Genomic DNA, 13,577 nt, shown 5'->3' on the forward strand with positions numbered 1-13,577 from the left:
TAAACAAGCATCCTTTAATGGAAGAGACTCAAACGCCAATAACACAGAGATGTTACACAGAAGGCAACTGTGAGGCTACAAGCAGGATTATATGCAGGCATATGAGGGTGATGAAGAAGAGATGCTGAAGACGTATCTGTGGATTGGACCGTGCTTTTGTCAAGTGAAACCTGTGTGAACTCCTTCCTCCTCCTCATTTAGTCCCTCTTATAGACTCAGGTCGTCATAGTAGGAGTACAGCGGCTCCTCCACCGAGCGTACGGAGATCTTGAAGTGGCGCCTCAGGAAGCCTCCGTACCTCTTGTCCCACTTCAGGTTGTTCAGCTTTGGTCGGATCCTCCTCATGAAGCCTCCGTAGCGCTTCTGCAGCTCTTCGGGTTCTTGGCTGTCTTGTTCCTCGGCGGAGCTACTCCGCCGAGTCTTGGGGCCAAATTTGCGTAAAAAGCCGCCGTATCGTTTGCTATAAGGGCGCAGCACCTGTGGATCCTCCTGTGGCTGCGGCGGTGGCAGAGCGTCCACCTCCCGCTCCTCCAGAACCTTCATCAAGTCCTCGTACTTCTTGGGCATCAAACCCCCGACTTTCACCACGTAGTTGTCTCGCCACGGCTGCAACGCAGCAAAGATCTTGTTCTTGTTTTTGTCGATCCTTTTGATGAAGCCTCCGTAACGTTTCACCAGCTCCGCCTGCTCCTCCCCACCTTGCTCACCCTCCTCCTCCTCCGCCTCACCTGCAGATTCATCCTGGCTGAAGTCTGCCAGTCGGGTCCGAGGAGACTGGACGCAGTTCTGAAGCTGCTGGACATCACACTCTGTGCTGCAGGACTGCAGGGGAGGAAGAAGAAGAAGAAGAAGAACAAGAAGTGAGATGGACGGAAGAGGTGGAGAGGCAAATGAAGAGGGGGGACAGGAGTTAGAGGGGGAGACAGGAGTTAGAGGGGGGGACAGGTGTTAGAGGGGGACAAAGACTAGATGAGATACACAGATGACCGAGGTAGACCAGGTAGCGGTGGGGGTGGGGGTCGAATGAGACGGTGGCAGGAGAGGGTGCGACAGGGAGACCTAACTTTAAAACCGAGTCGGTGATAAGCCCTACAATCATGACCTCGACCCAAACATTTACCTGAACTTTTCTGCTGTTTTCCTAACGTGTTCAACCCCGGAATGTTTGGCCTCATTTACTACTAGACTTTGTTTGGATCCCTAAGGAAAAAGACTGAAACAGAGGTGAGGAGACACTTCTTACCAGACTGTTGAAGGTGTCCGGGCTGAGGAGCTGCAGCTGCGCACATTTCTGACACTGTGAGGAGCAGTCGGAGTGGATGGAGTGAGGCAAAGTCAGGATCAGCACCAGGACATACCACTCCATTCTTCACCTGGACACTAACACACACACACACAAACCCAGATTACAGATGTAGAAGAACACCAGAGGACAAGGAGACAACCCATCAAAATAAACTGTGACTGTGGAGAAAGTTAGTTGTCATGGTAACATATACGCCGCCTTTAAAACCAGGACTGTCTGACCATAAACCGCTGATGACCACCCAGACCGCAGCTCAGTGCGTAATTACGCACTGGTGCCAAATCTTTTTCCATCAGCTTTTATCCACTTAAACCGTGCAGGAAATCATTAAACTTGCTCCTAATTGACAGTTTTAGGAAGTTAAGGAAAGAAAAATAAAGTTTAAGGAAGTGTACCTCGGGACTTGGATGAATACTTCCAGCCGCGTTGGACTCGCAGAGTCGCATCCACTACCAAACGGAACTTCGCCGCGTCGGATCCGAACTGTTGCGCTCTCCTGCGCGACGCGTCGCGGTTCCTTTTTATGTCGTCGGCTCCCACCGTGTCACCGCAGCGCATCACTGCCGCTTCTATTCACGGACCAATGGGATTGAAATGAAGTGCGTAAATAATGGCACCGCCCACAGAGGCTCCAGGAGTTTGGACGACGCCCACACAGGGAAGGTGTAGGGGAGGCAGCAGAAGCAGCAGCAGCTCACTTCTTCATCTTCATCATCATCATCATCATCATCATCATCATCATCATCATCATCATCATCATCATCATCATCATCATCATCATCATCATCATCATCATCATCATCATCATCATCATCATCATCATTTGCTTAGCCCTCCCTGTCCAATGTCCAATGTTCCAGAACCTTAAAACCTTTCATACAATGGAAAAAAATATGTTATCTTATGTTTTGTATTTGAATTTATTATTGGTGTCATTGCAGTATTGATGTTTTCCTCCTTGAATCACTGCTTGTATTTGGCCAGAGAGACTCGTAAAGTCTGAATCAGGGTCTGGTTAGATTTCAGAGAGAGAAGAAATGATTTACAGGAGTCCGACTCTCTGATCAGACTGAATCATTTCACATCCTTTCGCCTCTTGTACATGTTTTTATTGTCTTTGGTTTAATTTACAAACTTTTATTTCTCTGAAAATGTGAGTTAGACAAATATAATATCATACTAAAACATTAGATTAGATTAAAGTATTATTATGGCTACATGGAGTTATAAAATACCAGCAACTTTTTCTCTGACCTTTTGACCTACTTGCCGGCTGGTTGAGTAACCCACATATCTTTTTTCTCAATACCTTGAATATGACTAACCAATTGACCAAGCTTTTAACCCATGAAACAAGTACTACACGACCAAGTACTCGCTAAATTTCCTTGATTACCACCATGCGTTTGTACCAAATCATTAGCCTCCCCATCAATTAAATTATCAACTAGCCTTTGCTGCTACCTTCTGATCTGCCAACCTACATCTGACCACTCGCCTGATCCCACGACAATATTTGAAAAAAACATGTTAAAATAAAGAAATATATCAGGACTGGAACTACAAGAGTGAATCTGATAGAAAATCAAAGTACAAACTTTGAATAAAAGCTAAAAAACATGAATAGAAAGATCAGAACCAGCACAGGTTCTATCAGTGCTGGTTCTAGGTTGAAATGAAATGAAACCTTAATAACGCAGAAAACTCTTCTGGTGTCTGAACACGAGTGAGAAATGTCCAGAACATCAACACCCACGTGGTCAGTAAATACCTCCAGGTCGCTTTGTGTATGAGACAGGGCCGCAGTGAGTGTTCTGAGGGGTACAGTGGGAGGCAATGATACACAGTACAGCGCAGCCTCATCCACATCTCAAGGCCGAGGCCTTTAGAGACTCACTGACAGACCAAGGTTATTCTATGAGACCTTGCAGTTCAGTTACAGTGAGGGAATGAAGACGAGCACTGGAAGAAAATATGGACAACAATATGATTCATGCGCAGAAAACAGGAGAGTTAGTCTGATATTAGATCTAGTCTATCTGAAAGGAGTGATGGAAAAATAACTGTTGATTGAGAGTGTTAATTATCAAAGCCACCTCATCCCCCCCGCACCCCCGAGCTACCGATATTTGATTTAATTTTCACATTTTATTTTACTTTGTATAAAGAATGAATCACTGACGATAAAAATGAACCTCTGTAGCTATGACTACAGTGGTCAAAATCCATCGCTTACTACACTTAGCTTCAGCTTGTTTTTCCATCACAGAGGTTGCTGCTCAAAGGGTGCTATTGTTAGATTTGCACTACGTAAACTAAAAAATGTCTAATTAAATAAATACAGTATAAATGTGTAAAATTGTACATATATGACGGTATATGTTGGTAATGAAATAGATATATGGAAACACTTACTGTGAATAGTTTACCAGAGATAAAGACATACATTTAAAATATATGGAGATCTAGATAGATGTTTCTAGAGTAAGTGAAATATATGTCGATGACAGAGATGTAGAAATATTGAGGTGTATACGGATGTATATACTAATGTACAGTTCAGACATGAATATGGATTCTTATCTATATATGATGTAGAAACGTATTGCTGTAAACATATTAGAGATTCTTTTGTTGTTGACAAACGCACGTGCTGCTCTGCTGTAGCCGTGTGTCATGAATGAACACCGACTGACAAAACCTTCGATGGCTTTATACAGCCTACCTTTCATACACCGACTGAGACTCAGGATGAGAAGCTTTTCATAATAAACTGAAAGAAAAAAATACTCAAGTTGCTTTGAGAAATACATTTTTTCCTACAGTGAATCTTTGACACGTCAAACGTTTCCCTTTGAAAAATACACAGATTCAAATGGGAGAAGGATGACCTTGAGTTTAAGGCTCCTCACACACACACCTGCAGTGCACGCCGTGACAAACCATTCTCACAGCTTATTTAATACATATTTCAATATATATGAAGACAAAGCGTTGTGAGCTCTCGCCCTGTCTTTATGGGTTTGACCACTAAGTGTTTGAGCATCACGTTATCCCATCCTTAATGAGACAGAGTCTTTCTGCATTAAGGTTCCTAGGCAACTCAGAGTGGAATATCTCTGAGTCAGTCCTCTTTCTGTTTTGTTTATATCTACACGTGATATGAACTCATGAACTGATTTATCAGTTCGTCCTATTGTTATATATTAACTGTCCTTCTGTGATGATCCACTCATCCAATTAGTGTCCATCACCTACAACGAAGCTCAGACACACTGCTGTAAAGGTGTTAGTGTTTAATTGACAGAATGTAAATTATAGCAACGCTTAATTTGTTGAAATATCCTTTGGTCATTTCCTACTTCTTCAAAGTGGGGATTTTCAAGTTCCAGCTGCCTCTGAAACCAAATAAATAATATAAAATAACAGAAATCTATATATATATTATTTATTACTATTTATTATTATTTATGTACTTTTGTATTTTGTATGTTTCCTGTAGCTTTATTGTTGAATGACTGACTCAAATTGTATGTTGCTTTGAATAAAAGCATCTGCTAAATGTAATGTAATGTTAAAAGAGTAAATAAAAGTTGTGACATCATCATCTGTCAAGTTTCTCTTTTTAAACAAAGAGGAAAGCACGCAGCGTGTTTTAAGTCTGACCTTATAAGGTAAAATGTCTTAAACACCAACCAATGTCAACGCAAAGTTTGAGAAAACCAGACCGATGAATTTCTGCTATAAATATTTTTACACTCAGCCCAACATTCTTATAAATTTAGGACAATATTGACCAGCCCTGACATTAAGACGGCGTTTGTTCCTGGACCTTTTATGGTGAGTAAAATCGAGTGCTTCATAAAGAACGGGTCGTGAAAGGTTCAGGTGAAGTTTGGGTCTGCAGGCACGGCTTGAATGTGACAAAATCGGATTAAAAGAATCTTTTATTGACTCCTTTTCTCTTGTTTTGCGTCTTCGCAGTGAGCCGTCTCGAGATGACTAATTCACCCGGAGACAACAGTCAGCTGACAGATCAAGGTCAATGTGTGGAAATAACTGAAAGTGAGGAGGAGTTTGCCGAGAACATCAGTCCTAAGGAAAATAGTACCTATGTAATTATAGTGGAATACTAATGTCTAATGTCCGTACAAAAATGTGCAGAATGAAAGGATTATTTTTGGATTAAAAGCAAATCGGTCATCATCTACTTTACTGACTGAAAACTCTCTTCTCACTGACAGCTAAAAGAAAGAAAAATAGTGTTTTGTCAAACTTTCATTAGTGAAAGCCTCCGCTGTATTAAAGGAAACAAATGCTTTCAGGCCAAAACACGAGTTAGTATTCATCTTTTCTCCTCTGAGATGTCATTAGAAATAAAAGTTTTTACGGCTAATGGTGTCGTAAAATATCAGACTTTTAGTTATGCACACAGGGATCACCGACTCTCGCATAATGAATGGACGTATTATGATATCGTAGAATTCAATTATCTGCGCCCTGCGACCCCAGCTTCATTTGTACCGTTTTAATTCCGCGCATGTCACGTTAACATAACAGTTCAAAAATATCAGAACTTTCTGGTTCGCACATGGAGGAGGGTGAGGAGTGAAAGGATTGCTAATGGCATGAAACCAAGGTGTAAAATAACAGAGAGACCCCCAACTGTCAGTGTATCACAGTTTGAGATCCAACCAAAGAATACTGACTGTAGTATAAGGAGGACAGTATCGAGCACAAGTAAGTGTTTGTCTTTTCCTTTAGTTATGACACACCGGAGAGGAAGACCTGTTAGCAACCAATCGAATGAGACACTGATGCTAAGGCGGTGGCGTGTTCTTATTTCTTCTGTTGTTTTTCTCATTAATGATTGATGTACAGATATTCTGTTGATCTATCTTCTCACGGCTTCTTAAACACATGGTGAGAACTTTTTTTAAAAAGTTTTGTCGCTTATTAAAACACCAGAACTGCAATGAGTCCCACGATTTGAGTAATAAAAATGTTTACATTTTCAGTTGATTCCACTACTTTTCTGCGCTTCTGGTCCTGTGCACATTCCTGGTGTGCAGGCACAAAGGCACTTCAAAACACTTTAAAGCAACAATACATTGGGAAGGTAGTGGATTGTTGGTTTTCCAGAGCTCCTGAACTGCGATATATGCGACTTTCATATCATATCTGTCTGATTTAGTGTGGTTGTTGATGACAGCAAACCAACAGTATGACATGAACATGACAGCGTTACACTGTGAGCCCTTTATTCCCGCCAAGTTTAAATGTAATCGCATGATTCAGTAAAGACAGAAACCACCCGGGATCATTTGTATATCAGCCAATAAGAGATCATTCTAATCAAACCTTCTCATACACACGTCCATGCACACACGCTGACCTGCACACACACACACAAAACTCAGTGATGTGTGTGCCTGCGTGTTTTATAAACACTCTCCCTTCCTCTGTTTGAGTTTGAGTAGCCTTGTTTGCATTTACATTCTCCAGTAACCTGGATACACCTACATCTTGCACAGAATCTCTCACGCTCTCTCTCACACACACACACACACACACACACACACACACACACACACACACACACACACTGTAAAAGCGTTATCTATCGTGTCATCATTTACAGCACAATAACACAGACAGTAGCTCTACATTGTTCGTCTAGAGTTCAACGACCACCAACAACGGCTCTTTTTCTATTTTCCTGTTCCCATTTACAAACACGCTGCTGCAGAAACACAACATCACGTCATGACACAGAGTCCTCTTCATGGACTTCTCAACGCCTCATCATCATCATAATCATCATCGTAAACATCATCATCATCATCACACCTCCCCTCCTGCACGGGCTTTGTGGCTCCACGTCACCACCATCCACCTCTTAAGATCTGTTATAAGACAACAGGAGAGTTGAGCGTAAAAGTGACAACAACACCGCCAACCTGAGCTCTACGCCGAATCTGGTGTGAAGGTAACCATAGCAGCCGTTATGAAGCCCTGCCATCACCACCATAAATAAACCCTCTGGATGTCTTTATACATTTTCACCTCATTGGAAAGAGAGACAAATGTGAATCACAAGGCAGCAGATGCTTCTGGGAAACGGGGGTGGAGGGTGTCTGTTTCAGGAAGAGCATGTAACTTTTCCTTACGCCGTCACTCTCTCTGCTCGTGCACAGCTGATGAAATAGTGAAAGGGGACGTCTTTTGAGAGTGCACACTGTAGAGTAGAGTTGAAAAGGGCCTCCACATTTTCTAATGTAAAGTAATTTAAAGCAACCGTTTCTCGCAACTGTGTAGCCTCGAGGCCAAGAAGTCAAAATCGTGATTTCTTGCTGAAACGCAGGTCATTTATTCATCCTATTATGCAACCATACATTTAACAAGATTCCAATCATCCATCTATTCCTCTATCAATCCATTCATACATACATATTGATTGAGTGCTAAAAGCTTTTCTTAAAAATACCACCTGGTAGTCATTGCTTGATTGGCCTTTTGACTGACTAATTGGGAGGTGAAACAACAAGCAACCAACCAAATTAGTCAGTTATTCAACCCACTAAATAACCAATCAACCAACCAATCATGTAACTAAACAACCAATCAACCAAGCTGACCAGGGTGTCAACTATTCAGTGGGACAAACAAACCTAAAAACAACTGACCATTGAAAAACTCATGACCTGGTAACTTAGACTGTCATCCAAACAACAAACCCACCATCCAAACCTCAACAAGCCAGTCAGTCAGCAAATCAGTCACCCACCCATCAGTCTATCAGTCAGTTAACTAACCTGCCAATGAAAGGGACACTCAATACAGAAAGACCATCAGTCGTAGAACAGGTCGTTTGTGTGTAATTTGTCCTAAAAGGCAGGCGTACCATAGAAACACAAAGAACAGAATACAAATGGAACAGCATCATATCTCTGAACCAAATCCATTCTAGAATGTTCTTTTGTCAAACAGCCCACAGGATGTGAATGGTTGAATAGAGAGAGAGTTTGGAGTGGTCTTCAGACTAGGAAAGTGAGTCTATCAATACGGACCTTTCATCATTTACTATAAATAAACGCCTGTAGCCACAGGAAGAAAATGAAAACTCCTGGAATAAGTCAGCCAACCTGTCTGACACAGAAGTCCCCTCTGGACATCTGCTGCATCTGTCTGTCTCCCTTAAAGTTTGCTGGGCCGAGCCGTGACTATTGTTGTGAGACTCACTACTAAATAATGCATCAGACAGTCGCCTGCGTGACTTCCCATGTTTCCTTTGTGTGACTACGATGCAGCTTGGCGCACAGGCGTCCAGCAGGGCTACTAAAAGCCTTTTGTCATTCCCCTCCTTGTTTTTCCGCACGCTCAATTTCAGCGAGTTACGCAGAAACCCCCGCTGAATGCCAATCAGCGGGTTCCCTCCTTCGCTCGTGGAGGTTGCGTGGACCCCCCGGCAAAGGTCACTGTCAAACACATGCTGCCGTGTTAAAGTGAAACCAAACTGTTGTTGCTGTGAATATTAGTCATGTCAGCCTCCACTGAGAGGAATCCCCTGTCCAGGAACAGGCCACGTTGGACTCATTACACCCCAGATTTCATGCGTCGTTTCACAGAGTGCTAAGGTTTACACTGGCGTTTGTAGGTGGATGTTTCTGTGCCTCTCACCCAACAGCATGCTGGGATTACACTAAAGCTGTCAGTAGTAGACAACCTCTAGATCTGCCAAGTGTAGCCAATTAGACGTACTGAAAAGTTTTAAAATTTCACAACGCAAACAGAAAAAGACACTTCTGATATGCATCATCGACCAAGCTGAAATCAAAAATGTAAGTAGTCAGAATGTCCAAACGGACAGAGACAAGCTTTGGACATTTTGTGGCGTGTAGGCTGCGCTGACAGACAGGTGCCTGCTTGCTGTAGTGGCTGTAAGCACGGACAGTAAACACATGAATATATGTTTGTTGGTTGTAAGACAGAGGAGAGTTTACACAACAGTGAGGTGATGTGTGTGAGAGCGACAAGTAGCCTATGATGTACGCAGAAGTTGACCCCACGACCCCAAATGTCAGTGTGTTATTCTAACACTGTTCAATTTGAACCCTGGTAGCATGTATTGATTTACGGCCCAATAAAATTATATGCAAAAGTGTCTGAGGCAAATGTAGTATATGGCTGGTAAAAGGCTGCTGTAACATTAAAAAATATATATATTAAGATTAATCATGTCTGTGAACATTTGACCCTATTTTCCCCAGAAATATCCAAGTGACTGCTATTTTTGTTCCTGTTCCACATCTACAGTATCCACCACATCTAGTCCTGTCATTAGGTTGGGACACTGAATAGGAGGAAGTGAAAGAAAAGACCATCAATGATGATTATTGAAAGTTGGAAATGTCAAGACTTTCAAACTCCCACAGCTTATACATGAACCAAGTAATGAAGAAACTCAGTCAATATCAGACAGAGTGTGGGACGAGACCACCTGACGGTTTGTTCCAGAGGGCCCTACACATTTTCTGCCTGAATATTTAGTCGTACTCACTGTTCTTTATGGGGTTTTATCAAAACACAAGGGAAGCTACGCTGCTGTGGCATCAAACTGGCTTTTATAGGACTTTATAGGAATTGATTGACATCATTTATAAAGAAGGCGGGCCTAAGAGAGTGTCAACGAACAGTGCGTGGGCTTCAGCATGATGATCTGACAAGCATGCTTTACATTTTCCTGTTTCATTTTTGCATGATTATCATGTCTACTTGGTCTAGATGTTCATTCAATTATTCACCTACTGATGAGCCGCAGATTGTTGTCACACACCTTTTGTAGATTTAGTATGCACTTCCTTTTACACCTTATTCACACATGCTGAGACAGCTGTTCTTTTCAGTGACACGTCGACCAGAGGAGTCTGCGAACAAAGCAGACCTTTTCTTCCGAGCTGAGAAGTCTACATTGTATCTACGTGGTGGTCTGTACATGTTGTGTTGGAATCTTTTCTTTTTTTTACCATTGATGAGTGAGAAAAGATTAACAACAGAGCGCTGTATTCAAGAAACTTCAGCAGGTGTTTTTATATTGATGTTGACATAGTTTTCATTTTTCACATATATATATATATATATACACACTGAGAATTGTCGTTCGTGTTTTCAAAATGTCTATGGTTCTGATTCATGTTTTAGGCAGTCAGTTACTTGGATTCTAATTTTATGATGAAAAAAACCATGTAAAGGTTTTTACAAAAAAGTAATAGTTGAGGTGGGATGTCATTTCCCCTTGTTTGAAGAGATATTTATGATGACACAGCAGTACTGTCTGTTTGGTAAAAGTGCTTCAAAAAGACGTCCACGATGGGTTTGTGAATGGCGTGAAGTGTGAAAAGCATACTGGAAGTAAACAAGACTCAAAAAGAATCTTCACACGTACAGACATCTTAATTTTTTTTTTTAGTTATTTGATGGAGTGGCAGCTCAAGACAGCTGCAGGTTTGAATCCTAGTGGCCTCAGTTCTCACTAATGTGTCTGAAAACTGCCTGAAAAAATAGTAGAGACAAACTGTGAAGCCATAATCAAAAGTTTCCTGATAAAAAGAAAGACTTCTAATCTCACACGCATCACTTCTTCATTGTTCTGCATTTAGCGACAGCTATCACCTCCAGTTCATTATTCAACTCCAGTGAAGGGTGAGCCGAAAGACATAAACGGACGAATGTCCACCATTCACGTTCGCTTCAGTCTCAGCGGCATTGGCCTTCAGGTTGCCATGGTAACAGCAGGCATTGAGGTACATTTGAGAGTCTGAGTCAGAAGCTAGAGTGAGCGTCCCTGAAAGTTGTGAAAGATATTTATCCGGGAGCAGAAGAGGCAAAATAATACATCCAGAACATAACGAATCAGACACAGCAAGGTCAGAGAAACTCGCACACACTCACACACACACACACACACAAACACCCAGCTGTACAAAGTGTGAATATCCACCTCCACATACACACGAGAGTGAACGGAGAACTACTGTGAGTTGAGTTCAAACCTACATGGTTATCTTAAGTGGTGATTAGAAAACGTTGTGACAATATTTATAATGAACAGCTGTGAAGAGGAGGTGAAAAATGTCCAGTTTGGTTTCTATGACAAACACAATAAGTGTTGAAGAAATGATAACCTCCTCTAAGAATACAATTATTTCAATACATAATGTAATTAACTAATAAAGATAGTTAAAATTGAGCCAAAAGTAACTAAGTAAATGCCATAGTGAAAACTTAGTTCAAGGAAAAATTGCAAAATGACCATGTTTTCCAAACCTGACAGAAACATAGCTGAAACTATTTAAGAAATAGTAAAAGAGAGCTCTGAAAAAAGCTAAATATAGTCAACAAATATTAATACCATCCATCCATCCATCCATTTTCATCCGCTTATCCGTTACCGGGTCGCGGGGGCAGCAGTCGCCACCCAAATCACATTGCACCGTACCAAACCTTCCTGCGGGTGGTGAGTCCACTGGAAGGTACCAACCGCCCTAACCGGGATTCGAACTTGCCCAGGAGGTGAACCCTGGGGTTCCACACCAATGACAGAGACATTGCCTCTGGGCCAAAGCGCCACCAAATAATAATACGTTTTAACCAAATTAGTGCCTGAACATACACACTATAAGGGAACATAAATGAAAGACCAGAGATAACGTTGGGTGCAAAAATATAAAAAAACGGAAAACTTTATTCAATAATAATAATTAAAAAATGAAATTGTTCAATGTGTTTTTAAGGGGTAAAAAGCAACATCATTTCCGGGAAAACCTTTTAAGACTTTTTAACTAAAACCCCTAATAAAGATTATTCACTGTATCCACCTTGTCGTCGTTAACACCATCTAACGCAGCAGTGCCAGGATAAAGCTTTCCATTTGTCACAGTGTTACAGTTCATGGCCAAATACGGACCTACTAATCCGAGCACACTCATTCCCGGTTTATCGCGTTGTTCCAGCTCAGCCACTAGAGGTCAGTCGTGCATATTGTTCAGTTACAGAAACACTCCGGCCTTATTCATGTGGGGAGGTAAGTTTGCCTTGAAGTCAACACAGTTTTGTAGAAGGACAACAAACCTTAGAATGGAACCTGTTAGTGGTTATATTATAACAATTATTGTTTTGACTATTATTGCTTTTGGTGATTCCTGCCCACTACTTTACAAACCTCTATTTTTCTGTCACAGATTTCTCTAACAGAAACCCTAATAATAAGGGTTAAAAGTATTTCTACCCTTTCTATCACCTTAGGAAATACTTTACATACCTTGGCTTAAATTACATAAAAGTACCTAATATTATAACACAACAGTAAATCACTGACCTTGGGAAGAGGATCAGGCTTGTTGTCAGAGGATCCAGGTATGAAGGCCACCTAGGTCCGCTACTGAGAAAAGCGATCACTGCTCCCTGGGAATGGCTTGATGGGTAAAACAGAGAGGACAGATTTGGTTGACATTGAACTGTTTTGTACTCAATGTTCTAACAAAATAACAATAACAAAAGAATTGCACATTACCTTTAGATTAGCCCAACGACTGGCTTAACTGACCAATAGGGTGGATCAGGGATCAGAGGTCAGGGGTCAGATCATCTAAAACCAAAGAATAGAATAATATAATAATTGTTTGTCTAATCACTGTCAGGAGTAGTATGTTCATTTTATTTCACATGTTACATTGCAGCCCAAATAGTTTGACCAGAGAAAGGAATTTAGTCTGAGGAATTTTTTATCTCACAGATAACTAATGAAGTCGTAAATCTGTTGAGATGTGTATTTTTGGGCCATGAAGATGTAATCTTAGACTCTAAGAAATGTAGGACCAGGAAAACACCAGCTAAAACCATTGATTTAAACATTGATTTCAATGATTGTCATTCATAAGTCTGTAGCTGTGCATTAACTAGAGACTCATCAACCAAAAAAAAAAAAACAGATGGTGGGTTGTGAGACAGTTATGACTTGTAGCATCCTCTTTGTTAATGAGGTGGGATGACAACCTTGCACTTAGGTGTTTTGCTTGAGAACAAAATGTCATGTAGATATAATCCCAGCTGCATATCCCAAAATGTCAGAGAAACATGCAAGAATCTAGTTTAATTTAACGTCACTGGATCACAGGAAATACAAGGCATAGACAGCACACGGCATCACCATCAGGGTATTAACACCGAGCAAGGAGCACACAGAGAACAAACTGAATAATAGACTCTTCAC

The 13,577-nt window shown here is 41.3% G+C and overlaps 1 protein-coding gene across 1 annotated transcript in view; it reads right to left on the bottom strand.

Moving 5' to 3' along the window:
• pdyn (prodynorphin) overlaps positions 1-13,577 on the bottom strand; it is a 19,248-nt gene continuing 5,671 nt past the window's right edge. Inside the window, exons 2-6 of the mRNA XM_008318575.3 lie at positions 12,879-12,953; positions 12,684-12,779; positions 1,702-1,875; positions 1,244-1,380; positions 1-822 (exon numbers count right to left, since the gene is read on the bottom strand). Of these exons, the coding sequence (XP_008316797.1) occupies positions 208-822; positions 1,244-1,366 (738 nt within the window). The 5' untranslated portion in view covers positions 1,367-1,380; positions 1,702-1,875; positions 12,684-12,779; positions 12,879-12,953 and the 3' untranslated portion in view covers positions 1-207. The remainder of the gene's footprint in view (positions 823-1,243; positions 1,381-1,701; positions 1,876-12,683; positions 12,780-12,878; positions 12,954-13,577) is intronic.

The sequence above is a fragment of the Cynoglossus semilaevis genome, chromosome 10 (assembly GCF_000523025.1).
Source record: "Cynoglossus semilaevis isolate Cse_v1.0 chromosome 10, Cse_v1.0, whole genome shotgun sequence".
Lineage (NCBI taxonomy): Eukaryota > Metazoa > Chordata > Actinopteri > Pleuronectiformes > Cynoglossidae > Cynoglossus > Cynoglossus semilaevis.